At 33.5% G+C, this 23,188-nt stretch overlaps 2 protein-coding genes across 2 annotated transcripts; one reads left to right on the top strand and one right to left on the bottom strand.

The window, feature by feature from the left end:
• Positions 1-3,232: 3,232 nt before the first annotated feature.
• LOC133197128 (alpha-(1,3)-fucosyltransferase C-like) lies at positions 3,233-4,500 on the top strand. Its single transcript, XM_061332984.1, has 2 exons — positions 3,233-4,306; positions 4,435-4,500. Exons 1-2 carry the CDS (start codon positions 3,248-3,250, stop codon positions 4,492-4,494), a joined length of 1,119 nt encoding a protein of 372 aa, XP_061188968.1. The 5' UTR covers positions 3,233-3,247; the 3' UTR covers positions 4,495-4,500.
• A 14,015-nt stretch (positions 4,501-18,515) lies between these two features.
• Positions 18,516-21,237, bottom strand: LOC133197129 (growth hormone secretagogue receptor type 1-like). Its single transcript, XM_061332985.1, has 2 exons — positions 20,916-21,237; positions 18,516-19,282 (listed from the first exon to the last, which is right to left on the bottom strand). Exons 1-2 carry the CDS (start codon positions 21,208-21,210, stop codon positions 18,516-18,518), a joined length of 1,062 nt encoding a protein of 353 aa, XP_061188969.1. The 5' UTR covers positions 21,211-21,237.
• Between the last annotated feature and the right edge of the window lie 1,951 nt (positions 21,238-23,188).

Raw genomic sequence — 23,188 nt, 5'->3', positions numbered from 1 at the left:
TCGAATGAAAGGGCTACAATAATTTTGTTTGATTATTTTTTTAAAGAGATTAACAAAACATTTAATTTGAAAAAAGAATCAAGTTTTCATCTCGCTTTTAACACATAGACACAATAGATAATAACCAGCGTAACCATTCTGTATCTTTTACAACCCCTTCCTTCTTTCATCTCTCCTTGCACTCCTATTCCCTTCCCTTCTTATTTCTCTGCACTGCACTTTTGTTCTTCTTTTTTGTATTGTGCATTTGTTGGTTGTACATCACGTGTATCTGTTTTTGTCATTTTGTTTGTGTTGGAGAGGACAATCTAAGTTGGAATAACTTGTATCCAATCCCATTGATTGTGTTTCAATAAAATATGTTAAATCACATAGACACAAGACATCAAAACAAAATAAACTGTATTAAAGACATTGTGTATCTTTTTTATACTGAATGAATAATTTAGGGAATGTAAAAAATTGAAATGCTTAATTTTATTTATTTATGATTTTTTGTGTAGATTTATGCTTGATATAGCACTACATTTTCCTTTTCTGCTTGAATTTTCAGTAAGGCGTGACATTCTCGGCGATACATAACTAGCGTATCTCAAATGGTGACCTTAATTCTCATTGGTGAAGAAATTAATAACATTAGCAACTTTAGATTGTTGTTGACAAACGATGAGATGACGTAAGCTACACTTTTTTACTGTAAGAAACGATGTCATTGGTTTCTTGCTTCACTCGTTGACGTCTGGTCGATTTTTATCCCATGTGTATTTCACCCGTGAACGAAAAGCTGTGTAAATTTCAGCATTGATGAGCTAATCTGGCCACCAAAAAAATTGTCACATATGAATGCTTATAATCATAAAATGAGCTAATCTGGCAAAGAATCTAGGACACTATCTGAGAGACGCTTATTATGTATCGCCGAGAATGTCACGCCTTACTGAAAATTCAAGCAGAAAAGAGAATTGTTCTATTAAACATCTATGTTATCAATGTACAGTAGATCCACACTCAGGGCATTGTTACGTCTTACCCATTAGGACGTCACAATTACAAAGAGAAGTTGGTGTATCTGTTTTTAGAAAGTCCCGGTCTATCCGAGTTTTTTATGTTTATAATTAGAAAATTCAGGTCTATCTGCTTTTATATACCTTGACACGTGATGCCAAACGAACCAATGACAAGTTTCGTTACAATGTATGAAAATGATATACGAGTATATTAATATCTTTTAAGCAAATGAAAGTCCTACACCTAAACATTGAATTCTGAATTACACCAACAAATCGGGGCTATATATTACAAGATTTTATTAGAAACGCTCCCCCTTCCCACCCACCCCTGTAACAAGCTAATTCAGAGAATCCCCTTAAGAAAGAAAGAAGAGCATGCACGGATCTAGATGGGGGTAGGGTCAAGGGGGACACTTTAAAAAGGGCGGGAGGGTCCGAAGGGAGTTATCGTATAAAATTTCATTGCAAAAGCTCATTGAGATCTCGCCCGGAAATAAAAGATTTACACACAGACAGAATGTATGTATTTACGACCTTGACCTTTTGACCTAAAAATAAATAGGGGTCTTTCATAGGCCATACGGAGTTGTGGTACAAAATTTCACTGCAAAAGCTCAAAGTCTTCTCGAGATATCGCGCGGAAACGAAAGTGTTAAAACAGACAGAATGTATGAATTTATGATCTTGACCTTTGACCTTTTGACCTCAAAATCAAAAGGGTCTTTTTTAGGCCATAGGGAGATATTATGTAAAATTTCATTGCAAAAGTTCAAAGGCTTCTCGAGATATCGCGCGGAAACGAAAGTGTTATAGACAGATAGAAATACAGACGGACGGACAAACAGACCCAAATTAATATCCCCCACTTTCAGTGAAAGCTGGGGACAATTATATTGGTGGTTAATGTCGATATTTTTGACACAACACAGCAGTTTCAATTCAAGAATTATACATATGTTTTTGATTGTTTGATTGATTGAGTGTATGTTCTTTTACCTCCCATTCAAGAAGTTTTCACTCATATAGAGACGTCACCATATTCCGGTGAAGGGCTTCAAATTTTGACCTTTACTCGGCACTCAGGGCCATTGAGCAGTGAGGAATCTTGATCGTGCCAACGCCTGCCGTGACGCAGGGCCTCGGTTTTTAAGGTCACATCCGAAGAACCCGCAACTTTCACTTCAAAGTGCCGAGCACATGGCGAAGGAACAGTTCCTACCTATTTTTATCGACTTCAGTCGCTACGGAGATTCGAACTCACGACCTTCCGATCACGGAGCGAACGCTCTACCGACTTAGCTACCGTGAACGGTTATATGTTTTTTGAAGTCATATCCATGTCAATTAATTCTAGAAATTTATTGAACATTTTAACACTACCAAATGAAGAACAATATTTTTTTTTTTTTTTTGGTTGCTTCATTAACGCTTTCTGTTTTCAGTCTAGATGTGGAGTCTTGCTTTGTTCTGGAGATACATTAAAATTTTTAATTCGACACGGAGAAACTTTATTCAGATTGATAGTCATCGAAAGAAGTATTATTATTTTGGAAGGAATGACGTACTTTACGTATTTTTTTTTTTTGTCGAACAAAATAGCATGAAATAATGGCACACAGTCATGTGTTTGTTTAGCCTCTCCCGACGCAGGATGAAAAAATTGGGCCGGTAGGTGGGTAAAGAAAATTTCAAGAACAATGCTGAATTTTTAAAATCTTTTATTCTGAATGCATGAAAAAAATAATTGCTTCATGGAGGTTGAAAAAAGTTTTGAGTCGGGCCATTTTTAGCGAGTCGGTCAGGAGAGGGAACCAAACATTTATTTTAAAAATGGCCTGCGTCTTTCAATTCAACATATTAATGAAATAGCAATAAGTTTTTGCAATTAGATAGATTTTACGAGCGCATATCTTTTACTTCAAAATTACTTTGAAATTTTCTTTAAATATTATTAAAGCATATATATCTAGGATAAGGATAAGGGCATTTCATTTGGGCGGCTTTTTCATTTGTCTTTTGTTTTTTCGGGCTAAATAAAACATTCCAATTTTAGCAAATTATTTTGCAGGTAATAAATTAGCACACAACTACATTAGCACACAGGGTAATTTTCTCCATTCATTCAACTAAAACTGATTCATTAATTTCAGATGAAAGGTGAAGGGAACATGTTTTCGACATGTAGGCGGTACTCACTAGCAAGAAGATTTGCGTATGTTTGTGTTGCCAATAGTGTAATGGTGATGATCTTATACTTTCTTCTATTTTACGAGAATTATATTGATTCCATACCCATTCATAATATGAAATTTTATGATTATAAGCATTCATATGTGACTACTTTTTCTAATATGACACTTTCCAACCATAAGCAGAAAACCATCGCAGTATGGACAACTTTTTTCCGATATATGTCATGGTTAGATAGTATTAATTTTGTCTTATCAAAATGTCGTTATAAATGTCGAGCCACTGGAAGAGAGGGAATAGCCCAAAGTGATGCAGTATTATTCCACTATCAAAGGCATGACCTTCATGTAAAAGATTTGCCAAAGAAGAGAAACCCGAATCAAATTTGGATTATTTACTTACTTGAACCAACAACGTACATAGAACGTAACATTGTTGAATTAAATGGCCTCTTCAACTGGACTATGTCTCATAGAAGGGATTCCACTGTTTTTGCACCCTATGGATCCTTCATAGAAAGACCCTCCCCAAATGACATAAGACCACTGTCAAACAGAAAAAAGTTTGCTTTTGCTGTGTTTAGTCGCTGTAATGACAACGGCAAACGTTATCGAATTGTGAGAGAATTGCAGAAATATATCAATATAGATATTTTTGGATCTTGTGGTTCATTGAAATGTGATACAAAATCACAGCAATGTTTATCTACAGAACGGGCACAGGATTATCTCTTCAGATTATCATTTGAAAATTCTCATTGCAAGGACTACGTCACAGAAAAACTATGGTTTCCCTTAAAACAAGGCGTGATACCGGTGGTGAATTGGGCCAAAGAACAAAAGGAGACAAGAGTCAACTCAAGTCACGTGATAAATATATACGACTTTAGCAATATCAAAGATCTAGCAAACTACCTGAAATCTGTCGCAACAAATGAAACATTATACAATAGTTACTTTTCTTGGAGGAAAACTTTAGATGTGGAAACATCTCATTTTCACGCATTTTGTAAACTCTGCAAAAAGTTACATCAGCCTCAAATCCTAAGACAGGTATACTCTGATCTTGATGGCTGGGTATCCAGTGATATTTGTCCTAAATACAAGGTATGACGTACATGTATATCTTCAATCATGAAAAAGATACTTTATGAAATTCTGTCTATATTTACAAATACATGATTTCTTTAAATCTATATGGCCATTTTTCTTAACAAATGCAATTTCTGTTTCAGTATGTGCAGCACATTGTAGGATGGATAGACAGGTGGATACTCTTTCCAGTCGGACTATAAGTCTACTATTTAAAGACTATAAGTATATTATTTACGACTATATGTCTACTATTTACGATTTTATGTCTACTATTTATGAAATCAAAACTCATTAAAATTAATCAAACATAATACTTAATTTGGAACTAAATTTATAGAAAGCTCTTTACAGTTTATTTGTGGCATATTTTGAATACTTTATTATGTAAAAAAGATTATTTTCATGTAAAAGGGGAAACTTTTTCAGATTTTTAAAGTTTACTATAGAAATTTGTCCATAAACTCATTATTTTAGTTAATTGTTCAAGCTTTACATATCATGTACTTTTTGACTTGATTACCTATTCAAAGATCTGGTCATAGGAGTGTTGGTTCGATCTTCCATTTTTGCAGTTTGAAATCATTTCTTAATAAATTGTAGTTAAAGTTTTGAATGTTCTGAAGCTTTTATTTTTTTTTTTAATTTCTTTTGACACCGCGTATCTGTATAGACAGTCTATGGAATTGGTAGCATATATATCCTCCTCTTTTATAAACCAGTTAGGAACAACTTCACTCATGTAGAAAATAACAACTCTTTAAATATATGAATTGCTTCTCTATTCTACTCCACTCCTCGCATTTTAGCTCTATTTATTACTCTTTCTCCCTTTGATACAGCATATTTATATTGATATCATGAATGCTCGAAATACTGAAAGAAACATAAATCCCGATTATCCATGGTTGAGTTTATCATTCTTAGGTAATTATCTTGTTGTGTAAATTTAAAACTTCCCATGACAAAGGATTCAGGTTCAAGAATGGAGTTATTGCATTTACTTCGATTTTTGTTTTATTTTAATGACCTTTTGTAGCCCCTCACCAAAGTTTGCTATATAGATAACTATAATACTTTACTGAAGTACATGTACATACTATGGAACCATACCAAAGATAAAAATTTTGGAAATTATATTTGAATATAATCCTTCCATTTACTTGTACTATAAAATATTTTTTGAGTATTGAAATGAAAATTAACTTACTAGGTACATATGTATATATTTATATTAACAGATTTCATGCTCCTACTTTTTCTATCTTTATCATAGTCCATTCTGTTCTTAAAGAATCGTGGCTTGGATTTGCTGAAATCCTGATATTTTTATATAATAATTGTTTATTTTGATCCGACAATTTGTGGGCATGCTATTATACATGTACTATTATTATTTTTTTTTTTTTAGCTTAAGGTTATTTTTAATATATCCTATTGAATGATTCTTTTATATCGGATCACTCCAGCTTTTTTTGCGGTTTTATAGAACATTGGAGAATTTAAGAGCATTAAGTAAGGTCTTAATTTAGAAAAAAGGGGGATGAAAAAAAAAATCATAGAGCGATTTTCACGTTCATTGAAAAATTGATCCCTAAAGAATAAAGCACTTCATTGAATTTCAAAGACGATGACACTGACAAACCAATGGTAAATATTATCATCGAAGGTAGGTATATCCTTAAGTCTGTGATGGAGATAATGGATTGCCATTTGCAATTTTAAAGGTTTCCTTGAGGTTTTTTTTTTAAAAACTAAGGAAATGAGAAAATATTCTTTTTACTAGAACAATAGGTCGAATTATTCAATCTTAATGTCGCAAAATAGAATTTTTTAAATTTCTGCAAGTAGAAAAGTTATGAATTTGGTTAATGTTGAATGTAATGGTTTTCGAGAATGTGTGACTCATTACGTACTGTGTGCATTTTTCGTCTCACAAAAAGCCAATTTGTGATAAAGTTAATATATATGTGATGGAGTTTCCCTATATTGACCACTATTTCAGTTGAGAAGGAATTAAACTGGCAATTCCGAACAATGATGTGATATATGCCTAATTCCTGGAAGCCCTTGCAAAATAACGGGACTTCATATTAAATGTGATTGTGACGTGGAGTAGGAATATAAGGTTGGCATTATGGCCAAATAGCTTTCTCTCTCTCTCTCTCTCTCTCTCTCTCTCTCTCTCTCTCTGTGTGTATGTGTGTGTGTGTGAATTATCGACTGCTCTAAAGTTGGTTATCAAATAAATGCCCAAAATATTGTTCTTCATCGTATATACACTTTCCAAAGCCTTTATTTTATTTTACTCTTTCCAGTCGTGGTTTTACAAGTTTTCCCTTTAGATTTCGCTTAATATTAGCCACGCATCTGACACTATATAATTTTTCTTTATACGAAGGTATTTCCCGAATTTTACTGATATATCAACAATCTAAATAAAAAAATTCAAAGATGTCAACAAATATGTTTCAAATCGCAAATAACATTTGTTTATTGCTAATTTCAAACATGGTCTCCGCTAGTGTCTGTGATTTTGGATGTTGTCCAGCACAGGCTCTTTAAGCCATCACGTGTGTTGGATGATAATAAGTCTGATTCAACCCGTCGGTTTCTTAAACTTAAATTTGCCAACAAAGAAATAGAGGCTGTGCATATTATTATCCTTCTTAATAATATAAAAATGTTCAAACTTGCATTCTAACATATTTTAAGGACATACGCAACGTTTGTCTTTTCCCCTGGAGTTGAAGAGTTCCAATACTTAAAGGAACTGTGTGCTACATTTTAATGTCTATATATGCTATTGTACACTTCTTCTAAAACAAGTTTGGATAAACAAAACATCTAGTCATATTTTTAGTAATTTTTGTATGTTTTTCTTTGAATTATATAAGAATTTTCATCAATTGATATCTTTTTAAAACCCCTGGTAATGTACGTATGCTGATTTTTTGCCTACGAACATCTGATGGCACTATAGTCTTAAATTAAGAATATCTCAAAAACTGGTCAGTAGGTAAGGTACGTTACGTATGTCCCTAAGTTGAAGTCTACACCCTACATTTACATAGGAATATATAGGAAAAAATCTTTAAAAATCTTCTTCTCAAGAACAGCAAAGCCATGTTTTGTCATATTAATATGTAAGTATCCTCAGGTATTGTAGATTCAAGTTTATTCAAATCATGACCCCCGGGGGAAGGGTGGGGTAACACTGGGAATAACAATAGGAATATATAGGAAAAAACTTTTAATCTCAGGAACAGCAAAGCCTTGTTAAGTCATATTGATATGTAAGCATCCTCAGGTAGTATAGATTCAAATTTGCTCAAATCATGACACCTGGGGGTAGATTTGGGCCACAAAGGGGGATCAAATTTTTACATAGGAAGATATAATGTAAAACTTTAAAAATCTTCTTCTCAAGAACAGCAAAGCCATGTTTAGTCATATTGATATGGAAGCATTCTCAGGTAGTGTAGATTCAAGTGTGTTCAAATCACGACCCCCGGGGGTAGGTTGGGGTCACAATGGGGGATCAAAGTTTTACATAGGAATATATAGGAAAAAACTTAAAATCTTCTTCTCAAGAACAGCAAAGCCATGTTTTGTCATATTGATATGGAAGCATTCTCGGGTATTGTAGATTCAAAGTTGTTCAAATCATGACCCCCGGGGGTAGGGTGTCGTCAAAATGGGGGATCAAAGTTTTACATAGGAATATAAAGGAAAAAAATCTTTTTCTCAAGAACAGCAAAGCCATGTTTAGTCATATTGATATGGAAGCATCCTCGGGTAGTGTAGATTAAAGTTTGTTCAAATGATTACCCCTGGGGGTAGGGAGGGGCCACAATTGGGTATCAAATTTTTACAAAGGAATACATAGGAAAAAATCTTTCAAAATCTTCTGCTCACGAACAGCAGAGCCATTTGTTATATTGATAAGGAAGCATCCTCAGGTAGTTTAAAATTAAACCCCCCCCCCCCGGCCCCATGTAAACTTTTCAATACTGAATTGATTTGTGCGTTTTCCTAGGCATTTTGCTCAGGTGAGCGATGTGGCCCATGGTACTTTTTTTTTTTTTTTTTGGGTGAATCCACATCTGATTTACACCACTTCTAGAATATGCTGTAGCACAGAACGTCTGAAGTTTCGCTTTTACAGCAGTTAATATTTTTGTAGGGAGTAAAGATAGGGGCTTGGTAGAACATTTTTCTGGTCCAGCAATGTATCCCTGTAGGGATTATTATGAAGTTTGTGAATCCAGTATAGGTAGGGTAGCTCGAACTCGCTTTGGTTGACTGAATGTTAAAAGTACTAAACACCGAAATGTAATTTTGAAGAATTTCATGAACCATCGTGAACCTCGATTGTAAATTGGATTCCCAGGCATAGAATTAGAACCAAGTTCTTTTAAACTGCAGTTATAATAATGAGCCTTGGAAATAAAGACAATATTGATACAAGCTTTGTCTACCGAAGGCATCACATAGTGCTTATGTAGTCTTTCTAATTCTTTTTAATTCTTTTATCACCTCTGATTTTGTGAAAACGTAAGGATAGATGTTTTTTCATATTGACTTTAAAATTTCTTATACGATGCTTTAAAAAATTCTATAACACTTAATCCATTCTGACAACGTGTTCAGATCTTCTTTTCATATTTCGCCCAACCTCTGGCATAATCTTCGACAGAATTCATAAAAGAAATGAAATTCTGTCGCCAATTGAAAGATCGGGGCTTGCTGTTTTTAGGACATTTTAAGCTAATTGCTTTTAGGTCTTCATTTTCAGCTGCTTTGACATCAACGGTAATGACGTGTCCAGCATAACTGCAGTTGAAAGAAGAAAAACAACGTGAACACTTGAGAGGATTTTGTTTGAGATGTTCAATATCGAGGAACTATAAGATTTGTATATAATTGAAAATTTGAAAGTAACAGTTTAGGGATATCTGTAGGAAATGCAGGGTGTGAAATTCAACTTGAAAAGTGGAGGAATGCAAGATTTTTCTATTATTAAGAATGTTAGTAATTTTTTCAGCATCTGTTCCTTTGGCAAATTTAACTTTAAGGAACTGACAGGTTGAGTCAGAATTAATTTCCGTCACATTTGGTGGCTTAAAGAGCCTGTGCTGGGCTCAAACACTTGTTTACTAATCTCTGTTTTGACTTACAATAGTCGCCCCTCGATCTCTTTGTCACTCCTGAAAATCCAAGATTTGACCGAGTCATGAGTTGATAAGCTTATATATGTTGTATAATAATAAGGCACACGCGTTACACTTAGTAAAGGACAAGGACTAAAACTGTACTTTATCTGTATGACATTGTCTTTAATTTGTCTCCGAAATTGTCTGCTGAGAAGAAAACTCGAGTTGTTTTTAATGATTATGAATATGATTAATTCTTCAGAGAGGTATAATAACGCTAATTTTGTTTATTACTATAGCAGGCATCCTGACAGATATTGCTGGTAGTTCGCAGTTACAAAACCGACATAAGCGTAACCAGAGACATAAATACTTATCCAAATGTTTAAAATTTCGTATGTTTTTTTTATCTTCAACTACCATCACAAGCCAAGAGGGATATAACATTACAATTATTATCCTCTTACTCATAAAAATTAGATTGGCAAGTGCGCTCTCCTAAATATTTCCACCATTGTCTAAATATTACTTTAAAAAAACAACAATAAATTGGGAGTTCTCGATCGTCGTGTGAATTTTGAGAGCGAATTAATGATGTTGATGCTGTCATTTTTTATCACTAGGGTGGGACAGGTGCAAAAGTATGATGGGACATATACTTCTTTGGGTATTCATTAGGATGGGACGAGCAAATTTTTTACAACAGAAATATAGATGGGACATTCATATATTTTCTGTAATTTTGGTATGAAAAAATAAAAGGTCAGTTAAGGTTAATGAACAAATTATTATATGTATGCAAATACCAGAATATGGAACCATTTTTTTTTTTTTTTTTTTTTTTTTTTTTTTTTGTTAAGAGAACATTCAGAGTCATATATGAATAGCAATTTATAACCCTGAAATAAACTCTCGAATCACAGGCTCACCCTTTATTCAACAATTTAGACCCTGACTTTGAGGGTCTTCCGTCTCCTTTAACATTTCCAAAGAACAAGGTACGTTTTCAATACAAATCTTGCCCTGTGTTTTTCTTAAAAGTAAAAGTGATGTAAAAAATTAAAACTCGTGCTTTTTAAATTATTGAAATTCCATGCAGAAAGATCATACAAATTTTTTTTCTAACATGACCTTCCAAATGCTAATTGTGACGTCATAAACTTGTGCATTTTCCCGTATTTTCTTAAAAAGTTGCAGAAGACATCAATTTTCAATGAGAATTTTCTTTCAGATAATATTGTCCACAGGCATCGCCCACAAAGATTTTGAGATATGTGATTTTTCAAAGAATTTTACACAACATATCTAAAAATTAACGTGGGCGACGGCTGTGGACACTATTTTCTTAAGGAAAATAACCCTTGAAATGGGTCATTTTGAGGCTTTTTCTGTTTAAAATAGAGAAATGCATCAAATTAATGACGTCATATATCAAGAATGGTACTCCATCATGCAATATTCTTTCCTGATTTATTCAATCATATACTCAACTAATATTTAAGCCAGTTTCGAAACTTTTTGAAAACATGAAATTTTTAGGGCACAATAAAGCTAAAACCATACCTTCTTCTTATACGTCATTTAAGATTAAGGAAGTACATGTACATGCTATTAAAAGAAAGCAATTCTTAAGAACTTTTGGAAAATTTAAAATTCCCAAATTGTTGAAAAGTAATATAAAATGTACAACTTTTCTACACTTATACAACCATTCCTCACGATAAATTGAAATCTAGGCTTTCGTTATCGTTACACAACTGCTTCTTCAATGAAAATCGTAAATTTTCGTTTCTTGTGATTGGTCATCAACTAAATCACTTTGTTAAAGATCACTCTGATTCTATACACAAGTACTCTGAAGTTGATATTAAAAGGATCCTTAAGTTTCTCATTGACAACATTTAAGTAGTCTTTGTAGACAAGGTCCTCCAAAACACTGTTGAAATTCCAATGGGAACTAATTGTGCTCCTTTATTAGACAACCTTTTTTTATATTCATATGAAGGAAATTTTATTCAAAACCTTACACATGAGAAGAAAACAGTTTCTGTTACCTTCAACTCCACATTCAGATATGGACTATGGACAATTAGGGCAAATTAACAACTAATTTGTGTGACAAAATAGATGACTTTAACTTTTTCATCGTCAACTTTCCTTATTTATGTAGCAATATTCCACTATAACCTGCATATTGGTTACATCTCCCAACGTATTCGATACTAAAGAGCATACTCTAAGTACGATCATTTTTTAAACAGAGTGAGCTACTAATGGATAAGTTAATGTCACAGGGATTTTAACAACCTCATTTAAAGTCAGCATTTCGTAAATTATATGGTCGTTATAATGCCTTTGGTAGCAAATATAACCTATCAGTTGGTCATTTTTTGGTTGATGTGTTTCATACCAATTGATGCTTTCTATTTAAATTCAAGTCTTCATCCAATATCAGAAACTCTATTTTTCTTACATTAGCATTACAAATTTTTCATTATTTCCAAATGTAAATTTATATAAAAATTTAAATTAGATTTTCAGGGTTTGTACCAAAGTGCTCAGAGGTATCCCTTAGCTTCCTGAAATTTCAAGTGAAATGTGGCTCATATTCTTCATTTAACCCAACTTATGTATATTTTCAGGTTGCATTTGCTCCAAAATCACATTTATAATTTGCAAATATTTAGATCTGAAAAGAAAAATACTAACATTTCTTCAACTAAATGGACTCTGCACCCTAAAAGTGACAGTCATCTACCATAGCCACCGGTCCCACCCTGGTGATAAATATTGCCTGGTCCCTAACATCAAACAGAAATTTTTATATTTATTGTAACGACAGTCACATCGTTCATCGAAATCAGAGGCCAATGCATATAATATTATATAGAAATGAATGTATTCGGTAAAGGTTACTTTTTACTAAATTCTGTTGGAAGACCAACTTTGTAGCAAGGATAGCCTTTTGAAAGAATTCATAGAAACTTCTACTTGTTTTTACCAGTGCAACCCTGTTTATCAAAATCAAAGACCGAATTGTGAACGATTTATTTGTGTAAAAACTTCTATTGAAAAGAGACTTAAAAGTGTAGTCCTAGGAGAATTGTTTTGTAAGAATTTTAAAGAAATTCCATTTTAGTAACCATGACAACATCGTTCATCGGAATTAAAAACTGATATACCAGGCTTTTTTGAAGTAAAGATAGACTAGTCTTTTCAAACTCTTCAAAATAACACTCTATAATACTTGTGAATTAAAGTATTATTGTTATCAAAATGTCATGATTAAATTACACGTGTAAATCTCTTTTAAAACATGCGTTTCACGTTTAATGAAATGAGGTATTTGACTGTGGTTGATTTATCACATATCTCTGAAGATATTAAAATAGATTTTATTCACTTCCAAATGCTTAAGATTTCTGCTAGATTGTTTTACTTCCGGTTACAATCGCAGTAAATTATGAGCCAGACAAAATAAACTGATATAGAAAATGAAAAAAATACCCTAATTTTAGATCCAGTAGAAGGACGGATAAAAAACTACAAAACTTTCACACTTTTTCCAGAACTTGCTTATGTGATGTAAACATTTATTAAATTTAAAACCAATAAGAATTTACCAATGAATTCACTGCAACTGCTAAAACGTGTTCCGTGGGTTTGTCTATTGTAATTTTCTGACTGGTCAGAAGGGTTCAAGTACTTTGTGTATTTATACATATTGCAGTTTAAGTTTTTAGCCTACACTTCCTTATATGGATCTCTCCAGCCCTGATAACAATGGCTATGTTCTAAAGACTGCACACAATTTTCTATCCAAAAATCCACCGAGACGAATAGAAAATTTTCTTTGACATCTCTACTAAGGCGGTACCGTTCACGGTAGCTCAGTCGGTAGAGCGCTCGCTCCTTGATCGGGAGGTCGTGAGTTCGAATCTCGGCCTCGACTGACCTAAGTCGATAAAAAATGGGTAGCAACTGTTCCTTCGCCATGCGCTTGGCACTTTGAAGTGAAAGTTGCGGGTCCTTCGGACGAGGCCTTAAAAAACGAGGCCCCGTGTCACGACAGGCCTTGGCACGATAAAGATCCCTCACTGATCAATGGCCCTGAGTGCCGAGTAAAGGTCAAAGTTTGAAGCCCTTCACCGGTATATTGTGACGTCTCTATATGAGTGAAAAATTCTCGAATAGGACGTAAAACAACATACAATCAATCAATCATTCTACTAAGGCAGTCCCTATATAGTTAGCATTTGGAATAGTAATTTTAAACATAATCCAATTTATAATGGTTATTACATTAAATATCGACCTAATGATAGATTGTATTTGCTGGTAAGGTCATTCGACCATAGAACTTGCAAAATGTTGACTTCAAACGAGACTGTTGATATCCTTGTTTCATCGACTTGTTTGTCGATGGCTTGCCTTGTTTTAGAAATTATTCGTACGTAGACCACGCTCTTGCGTATCGAATCAACTGGAAAATATAAACTCCTTATGCAAGTGACAAGGGTATATTGCTACATAGATAAGGGAAGTTATGTCATACAGTTCTGTTGTAAGGTTTCCATTAACATGTTTTTCTAGAAAAAAATATCCAAATATGAAATATGTTTCAGACTCTGTGGTATCTTTTATTTCAAGTCCACTAGGATATATCAAGTCGACATATGAATTAAAATAACGATTATTAATTGACAATACGTCGTCGATATATTTAAATGTCGAGTTGAAGGCCACAATCAAGTGTTTTCTTCTTCTCAGGTAAAAAGTTTTTGAATAAATTCTGCTTCATATGAATATTAAAATAGGTCTGCTAGTAAAGGGGTGCAATTGGTACCTATGGAAATTCCGACAGATTGTTGGAAGACATGATCTCCAAAAACTACATAGATATTGTCATTCAAAAATCAAGCATCTTTAGGCTGTTTGTGTGTACAATCAGAATGTTTTTTAACAAAATAATTTTGCAAATGACCAGTGACAAGGTAAGTAAATTTACGAGTTCTATTTTTTTTTTATTGAAAACAAAACAGCTCTCTATAATGTCAAAAAGCCTGGACTTTAAATTATCGTTGGGAATGGTTATATATAGTTTTGAAAAATCGTACGTTTTGATGTTTTTTGATTTTGGTAAAATTTCGTGATTTGAAATTTTTAAAAAGTTCCTTTGAGTTTTTACGTATCCACATCTGATTTACACAAGTTCTCGAATATATTGTTGTACAGTACTCCTGGAGTTTCTCCTTATCTACTTTTGATATTTTAATGAGGAATAAAGAGCGAGCTTAGTAGAACATTTACTGGAATCCGTCATGAATAATTATTTGTAAGGATTTTATGTAGTTTAGGAATCCAGTATAAGTATGGTAATTCAAATTTGATATGATTGTTGAAATATTGAAAATATTTAAAGCTGACATGTGATTTTGAAGAATTTCCTCCTCAGAAAGAGAGCTATGGGTATAAGCTGGATCACCTCTTTCAAAATACATCCTTCTCCCTTAATTTATAGTCATTAGTTCTGTTATCAAATCGTACGACCTTGGACACATTCTGATAGACACGACTGGATAGACAAAAGTATCGTTATGTCTGTAAATAGTAAAATTGAATACATTCTACCATGCAAACGTCCTATTTATTAATAAAAAAAACCAAGGTTAGTTTTTTAAGGTTGTAGATATAAACACTGCACACGAAAATTTCCGTGACAAGAAAATAAAAATTAGAAAAAAAAATCATTTCACTAATAAGAGTATTTCACAGTAATTCAATAAAGGATTTATACAATGTAAAAAACATTCACAAATGTGTGGAAGAATCAAATAATAAAGCTTTTACATTAACCCATTCTTTACCCAGAGTTATCGTTCCCAGTACGCTTCTAATTGTAATTGTGGTGTAGCACGGCGTAATACGCCCTCTGATGAGAGATTGTATAGTAGGGTAGTGTTATATAACCTCTCGTGAGAGTTTGACACTAACTGCTATCTGGAATATCTGCAACACCGCCAGTTAAGAGCTTTGGAGAAAAGAAACAAGAAACCTTTTTGAAATGTCCGAATTTCACCGGGTCTAGTTTGATCCATCGTGTTGGTATTTTAATCAAAACAATTTCTGCACTCTTTTATTTCGCGTAGATTTAATTCATATGTTCTCCGCACGGCATCCGTTTTGAGGCCTCAACTGACAGTAAACTAATAGACGGGGTCACGTGACCCCGTCTAAAAATGAGGGATATCCATCAGCTAGTATGAAGTCATGTAGCAATTCACGCAGTTTACATTAATTTTATGATATTTATCTGTGCAATACTATTCATTAATTAATAAAAGCGAAAAACATCCTCGAGATATTTTCAACGACGTAAAAGCATTTAATAAGAAAAATAATTCAATCCATCATGGTATTCAGTTGGAGTCAATTATCACATTGGAACATGTATGTGACAATATTTCCCGTGTTCGTGAACTTTAAAGTATCGAATGTTTTTGACAGCAATTAAAAACATGCTGTAAGATGCTTAGTACGGTTACGAAATCGAAAAGACATTCAATCCGCCTGCAATGGGTTACAAAAACACAAACATACACACTAATGAATATAAATTTATCAAAATCTCATTTTTAAGATAAAAATTTGTTAGTTATCACTGGTTTTTAACTGATACCAACTTGTTAGAATTTGATATTGTAAATTCTGTACAACTTTCCTGGATTTATTCTGAAAAAAAACCCAAAACAAATAAAGCTGAAAATGATTTAGGAAAAGAGGTACTAACTATCACTCAAGATTGGTCAAATGTTTTTAAACGGAACAACTTAATTGTCAACTATAAGTTGTTGACCAATGAACTCAGTGTACTAAGCAGACATTCTGCATTATTGATCTTGTTGTTTGGATAAGGGTTTCACTCTGCCGTTTCAAGGACATTACATATTACAAAACAAATGCAAAGCGTGGATGTTATCTATTGCCCATGACCATAAAACACCCAGTACTGAATATGCAGAAGAAAATCAAACATCTTTTTTTCAAGTCAGTTGTAACTTTTCTACCCAAATCAGTATATGTGAATGTAAACTAAAATGTTGAAGACCTGTACATGCTGTAGGAAGAAAAGACATTAATTTTTAACCAAATGATCTTTTTTGGAATCCTTTTTATTTAAAAAAAATATTGAATGATTGGTTATTACTTGATGCCGAGTCAGCAGTATTTCAGCCATATTTCGCAAAGGGGCTCGGTTTCAGGATGTTTTTTTGGTTAATGTTTCGTGAGTTTTATTTATAAATGGGTGTCTGAATATGATAATAAAAAATAAAAACTGTCGTTTTAGCAGTTTTAAAATATAATTTCTACTACATTAAAAAAACTCAAGGGTTGACACTTGCCATTTTGGTTTCTAAGGAGTGTCTCGATTCAAACCTGAATTTAATAAATATGTACACTTTTCTAATATTTAGCTTTGAAAATAAAATATTTCTTTCTATTGTCTGCCTATTTGAACATGCTGTTTTAGTCACAGAGTTAACTAAAACCTCGATATCCCGCAGATACGATCTTCTAATAGCTAAAATCTGCTCATAAATGCGTTCGACCATATGTGCTTGATGTCAGACATGTTTAAGTTAACTGCATTTGAAAACCGCATTTGAGAAAAATCTCAGATTTAAGAAAAAACTCAAAAGATAAGTCTGAGTTTGAGAAAATATTTCATTGGTGGCACAGTTCGGTGAGAAAAACTCAAATTTTCTGAGAAATCTCAGATTTGAGAAAATCTCAGCGTTGGTGGCCCCGAAGCCTGTAACTATAGGCCCCCCTATAGTCTTGATCCGCCTATCTACTCTTTGTAATCTTTCGACACGTAACGTCACAATGGCGGAAGTGACGCCTCGGTGTATATTTTTGTGTGTTTATGTAGACAGACGAACCAAGACTATAAAGTTTGGATATGTTTTGTGTTATTCTTCTGTAGGGATTATTTTACGGGGACTCGGTGAATATTTATTGTCGCAAAGATCGTAACGGAATCCTTTCCGTTGAGTGACTCAAAACAGCAAATAAAAGACGAAGGAAGTGTAGAATGTGTATTTTCGCGATTATACACCAAAATATTGCATAAACAACTAACTGAAAGGTAAATTCAATCATTGATTCAACAGCTTCGTGCATTATAAGAAAAAAGGTCGCATATAACAACAAGAATAAGTCTTAGATTTTTCTCAAATCTCAGCTTACGTGAGACGAATCTCAGAAATGTTGGTGGCACGGTGTCTTAGGAAAATCTCAGGTGAGGCAGAAATCTAAGATTTAAGGCTGAGATTTGAGCTGAGATTTTTATATGTTGGTGGCCCCGAAGCCTGAACATAGAAAGTAGTAACTTAATCATTTTTGAAGCTAGATCTCATCCGACATCGGTAAGAAAATTGTAGATATTTATTAGATTCGGATGTGAAACGAGGCACCCTTGGAATCCAAGATGGCGAGTGTCGACCATTGAGTTTTAAAATGTAGTGGGTAGAAGTTCGATATTTCAAAACTATGATAAATAATTCTGTTTTTGAGTTGATTCATTACAAGAACTTAATGTTGAAGACACCATTTTCGAACAGTTGTAGCAAAGGTAAACCTATTCCAAATATTTTCTTGTCGAAAACTAAGTCCATTCAGACACTTAAGATAATGAAATGACCATTGCGCTTTTATATGTCCATATGCAACATGCAAACTGAATAAGAAGACTTTTTTTATTTACAGAAATTCAAATATTATAACAAGAGTTAAAGTTACATATAGACAGACAGACTCGTAATCTTCTTTTACAATGTATATATATTTCTGCATAATGATTTTTACTTTTGTTAGAAAGTTAAATTTCACCGAGATCATTCACATCAATGCAACATTGTGTTTTTTATCAAGTGCGACAAGTCAACAAACGATCAAACCATATATATATGTATATATATATGTGTGTGTGTGTGTGTGTGTGTGTGTGTGTGTGTGTGCGTAATGAGAAGTGAGAAAAAACCTCTGCTAGAGGCGGAAGATCTTAATTAGCGAGCTGAATAACATGACCCTGATGACGGAATTGTGGTCAAGGTTATAGCGTGCGTACGACTGATGGAATTATAATGACGTCGTCTGTAACAGAGATCCTTGAGTGCTCCACGGAATTTTGTGGACATGCAGTTATAAATAACAGGATTCATGGCACTGTTTATGTACACCATTACACGGGTAAAAGTTACGATGTTTAAGTATCCCTCCAGACCAAGAGAAGCCAAATTTGACCGATCTGTGAAAATAATCCACAGACCCAAAATACGCTGTGGCAGTAGACACAAAAAGAAGGCTACCACAACAAGAATAAGCATAACGACTACTCGTCGTCGTTTGTTTAGAGTATACATAGTTTCTTTGTCCGCTCGACCTTCTTGAAGGTTATGCTGCCACAATAATGCGCGACCCATGCAGAAAATCAGCCCGGCGAGCACGAAAAACGGTATGGCAAAGAACAGAATAAATATGGCCAGAAGGACACCTACTTTCCATTCTTTATTAATAGGAATTCTACAAACTTTTATTGGGGTGCCATCTTTCCATGTAGAATCTTTGAAAACAGGGAAAAAGAACGTAGGCAAGCTGCATACAATGGCCAGAATCCAAACTATGGTAACGACCACTGATACACGGATGTTGGTCCAGTGACCCTTGGAAAGGATTGGGTGACATATTCCCTTGAAGCGGTCTGCAGTTATGGCAAGAATCGTCATAACGGATGCCAGAGTAAGAACATTTTCTGTGTAATGAACCATTTTGCCTGTAAGAAATAAGCTATGCTGTATTATAATGTGGTTGTATAGAAACTTTAAGACGAGTTTCTTTACATTCAAGTCAATCGATCTATCCTACCTATACTGGATTCTTAAACTTCATAAAAATTCTACAAAAAATGATACATCACCCGGTCCAGCAAACGCTCTACCAAGCCCTTATCTTAACCCCTTACAAAAATATTAACTGCTGTTTTAAGGAGAAACTTAAGACCTACTGTGCTTCAACTTATTCTAGAAGTGGTATAATTCAGGAGTGGATTCCCAAATCCTCGAAAAAAACTTTTAGAAAATCTAAATTCACCAATTTTTTTTCTAAAGTCAATAAAATTAAAACGTACAACGTTCCTACACTTTATACAACTATTCCTCACGATAAATTAAAAACTAGGCTTTTTGATATCATAGGCAATTGCTTCTTCAATAAAAACGGAACTGGGAAATTTTCGTATCTTGTGATTGGTCATCTACAAAATTATTTTGTTAAAATTATTCTGATTCTTCACAAAAGTACTCTGAAGTTGATATTAAAAGCATGCCTGAGTTCCTCATTTACAACATCTATGTAGTCTTGAAATACCAGGTCTTCCAATAAACTGTTGGAATTCTAATGTGCAGTAATTGTACTCCTTTATTAGCGGACATATTATTTTCCCAATTCAAAAACTTCTAGATGAGAAGAAGTAAAATTATTATAGAAATGATATCAATGGCAGTCCTTTAAATCACTATAAAATTTTGGACTAGTGATATAACACAGTCTGAAAATTTCTTTAACCAATGTTCTGCCATTTTATTCCATCAACTTTTTGTCAGTTTTTATGTATGACAAGTAAATGGAAAATGAAAGAAAAATGTTTCAATGATTAAATCGTTAAATTCTCGTATTCTGATAATTCTAATGTGTTAATTTCTTGAAAAGGTTGTGAAAAGGTATATCGATATGTTTGGATAACCATATTTAATGGTCTTTCTGTTGGCAAAAATTTCTTTAAAAATATGTTCCACTGGATTGTCATTTAGTAGATTAGTTTTTTTCGCAACCCAGTTTTGGTTGGAAAGCTTTTTATAATTTTTTCCTATGCAACTCTGTATTGATCTTGTTTTGCGAATGAAGTTTTTGGTTTAATTTTGTCGTAAAACATACAGATCCTTTATGACACAAGTCACTGAAATTCAACTTCTGTGAACATTAACAAACTGTTAAGTCAATTTTCTTTTTTGTTAAAGATTAATAAATCCATATTAATCTGTCTAGAAAAGAACATTGTTTAGTGCTTAGTGACAGGATAACCAATGATGTATCCCCTTAAACATCAGTCTCTAGATAATTATGTACAATCACACTTTCTTGAAAAATAGTAACATGGTTAATTATCAGATTAGTTACAAATTGAGATTTTTGGGCCAAATATTACACTTGTGTCAGTAATAACAAGTCTTGTTTAATTAATTATTTTCTTTGCAGTGTCTTATGTTACATTTTAAATTTGACATCTATTGACATGTTAATGCTTATAATTAGGCTATAACAATGCAATTTTATTCATGAATACTTGTATGTTTTTTGCTATGACTGCAACAAAAAAGTTTTACAGATGTCAACTTATGCTTACTTACACATGAACTCGCCGAAGTACCAAACTTCCTTTGCGAAGAGATCAACTGTGGCCGAGGGCATACAAACCAGAAGAATCAGCATGTCGGTTATCGATAGATTAACAAAGAAATAGTTCATTCTACTCTGCATGCGCTTAAACCCAAACACAAGGGTAACGACGAAAATATTGCCGATGAACCCTACCACGAAGGTCAGAGAATAGAAGATACTAGCAAGGATGAAGATATAGGCTGGTGGCTCAGGCATCACCTGACGAACCCGATAAGAATCATTTAAAGTAGTGTTCACTTCCATGTCGCCAAAGTCCAAAAGTCACCTCATTTCACAGATATCTTTTTTTTTTCAACATTTCATTCCTATCATATCAGGAAAAATCATTCTATAATTGTTTCATGGAAAGATAAATCTTGAAATAAGAATCCACGCACGCGAGAAAATGATAAGTAACTGTGAATACAACTCAGTTTATATTTCTTACGACCTGATGTCACGATATTGTATATGAATGTTGTTGGACCAATAAAATGCAATATATCATAACACGAGGGCAGTCTTAAGATTCCAGGGAGCATATATCGATTAAGCTGAATGCTAGGCAGACTGAATTCATTCTGTAAGTAAATGACAAGAACTTTAGCGGCATTAACAACAATTAAAGTATTGCTACTGCTAGCCCTTTAATTATTTATTCGTAAAATAAAAATTTTCTTTCAATTTCTTTCAATAAGAGAGATATCTCTCTAGCTTATAGAGATATCTCTTTAGCTTATAGAGATACCTCTTTAACTGAAAGAGATATCTCTATGACTAAGATAGATATCTTTATAACCTAGAGAGATATCTCTTTAAACGAAAGAGAAATATCTCTTTTACTTGGAGAGATATCTTTTTTAGGATAGAATGATATCTCTTTAAGCGAGAGAGATATCTCTGAACGTTAGAGAGATATCTCTTTAACAACGTTAAAAGCGATATCTCTCTAAGTTAGAGAGATATCTCTTAGATTTTTAAAAAGAGATATCTATCTAAGTTAAACAGATATCTCTTTTAGTGAAAGAGATATCTTTTTTCCAGTTATCCTTAAAATAAAATAATTATTTCTCCCCTATCAAACGAAAGCGAGGCAAGACGCGATATGGCAGGAAGTACATGGTTATCACGTAGCTCTCTGAAATAGTGTTTAGAAAAAAACACAGCAAGTCCAACCCCAGAATGAAGTATGTAGAAAAATAAGCTAAATCCCTTGTTCGAAACAATTAAAGGATAATGTCAACTTCGTTGATAAACATGCTAAAGGCTTTATATTCAAACGAAAGTAAGCAATAATCTCAACTGCAATAGATCGAATTTTCTCAGCTTATGAAATAATCAACTGTTTCTAATTTTAAATCTAGAGAACACTGAATTACTTGTCATAATTATTTAGGTTATAATGTAGAATAGGTCAAATTTTAGGAACACTTTAATATCCTTGTCGAAAGCAAATTAGGGAAATCGGGTGGGGTCTATTTCGTTGAACAGTGAGCTTTTGCTGAATATTTTTATTGGGGGTAATTAATATACGTTTTGTGGAAAAAAAGTTTTGCTCCCATCCACCCACCACCAATTCTACAAGTAAGCCTCATTTGGTTCTGATACCCATGGTTTAATGCACAGATGTTTGGGAACAGGACCCCCCCCCCCCTTTGACCCGTTGTAACAGTTTCAAAAGGAGGGGGTAGCAACTTCCCCAAAAACATTTAGGGTTCCCTGAATTATTTATCATGATTTATTTTTTCAGCATTTGTTGATGCATAATGTACCATGAAAATTCACGATTAATGCAATTAAGCTATGTATAAAACAAGATGTGTTTGTGAAACACTGATGCCCCTGTATGGCAACTTATATCGAAGGTTGAACTTTCTAAATCAAATAAAAAATGCTGGTACCCAAAATAAGGTCTTGTCTCGAGGAATATAACTGTGAAATATGAAAGCCCTAGCAGCAAACATTGAAAAGATATGGAAAAGGTTAAATTTTTTCAAAAGTAAGTCAAACATCAAGGTCAAAGGTCAAAATTAATGGTTCCCAAGGAAAGGTCTTCTCACAAGAAATACACATGTGACATATGACAGCCCTAGCACCAACCGTTCAAAATTTATTGCCAAGGTTAAAGTTTTTCAAAAGTAAATCAAACTCCATTGTCAAGGTCAAATGATCAAAATTGTTGGTATCCGAAGTAAGGACTTGTCACAAGGATTACATATGTAAAACTTGAAAGCCCTAGCAC

The sequence above is a fragment of the Saccostrea echinata genome, unplaced genomic scaffold, assembly GCF_033153115.1.
Source record: "Saccostrea echinata isolate AGI-Se365-2 ecotype Australia unplaced genomic scaffold, CSIRO_AGI_Sech_v1 ptg000030l, whole genome shotgun sequence".
Classification (NCBI taxonomy): Eukaryota; Metazoa; Mollusca; class Bivalvia; order Ostreida; family Ostreidae; genus Saccostrea; species Saccostrea echinata.
This window is presented reverse-complemented; position numbering and strand designations above follow the sequence as displayed.

Bases quoted from the DNA above. Each gene is read 5' to 3' on its own strand.
- LOC133197129 (XM_061332985.1), bottom strand. From the start codon at position 21,210: ATGGAAGTGAACACTACTTTAAATGATTCTTATCGGGTTCGTCAGGTG. The intron at 19,283-20,915 runs GTAAGTAAGCAT...TATTTCTTACAG, and splicing joins GTACTTCGGCGAGTTCATGT to GCAAAATGGTTCATTACACA.
- LOC133197128 (XM_061332984.1), top strand. From the start codon at position 3,248: ATGGTGATGATCTTATACTTTCTTCTATTTTACGAGAATTATATTGAT. The intron at 4,307-4,434 runs GTATGACGTACA...TTTCTGTTTCAG, and splicing joins ATATTTGTCCTAAATACAAG to TATGTGCAGCACATTGTAGG.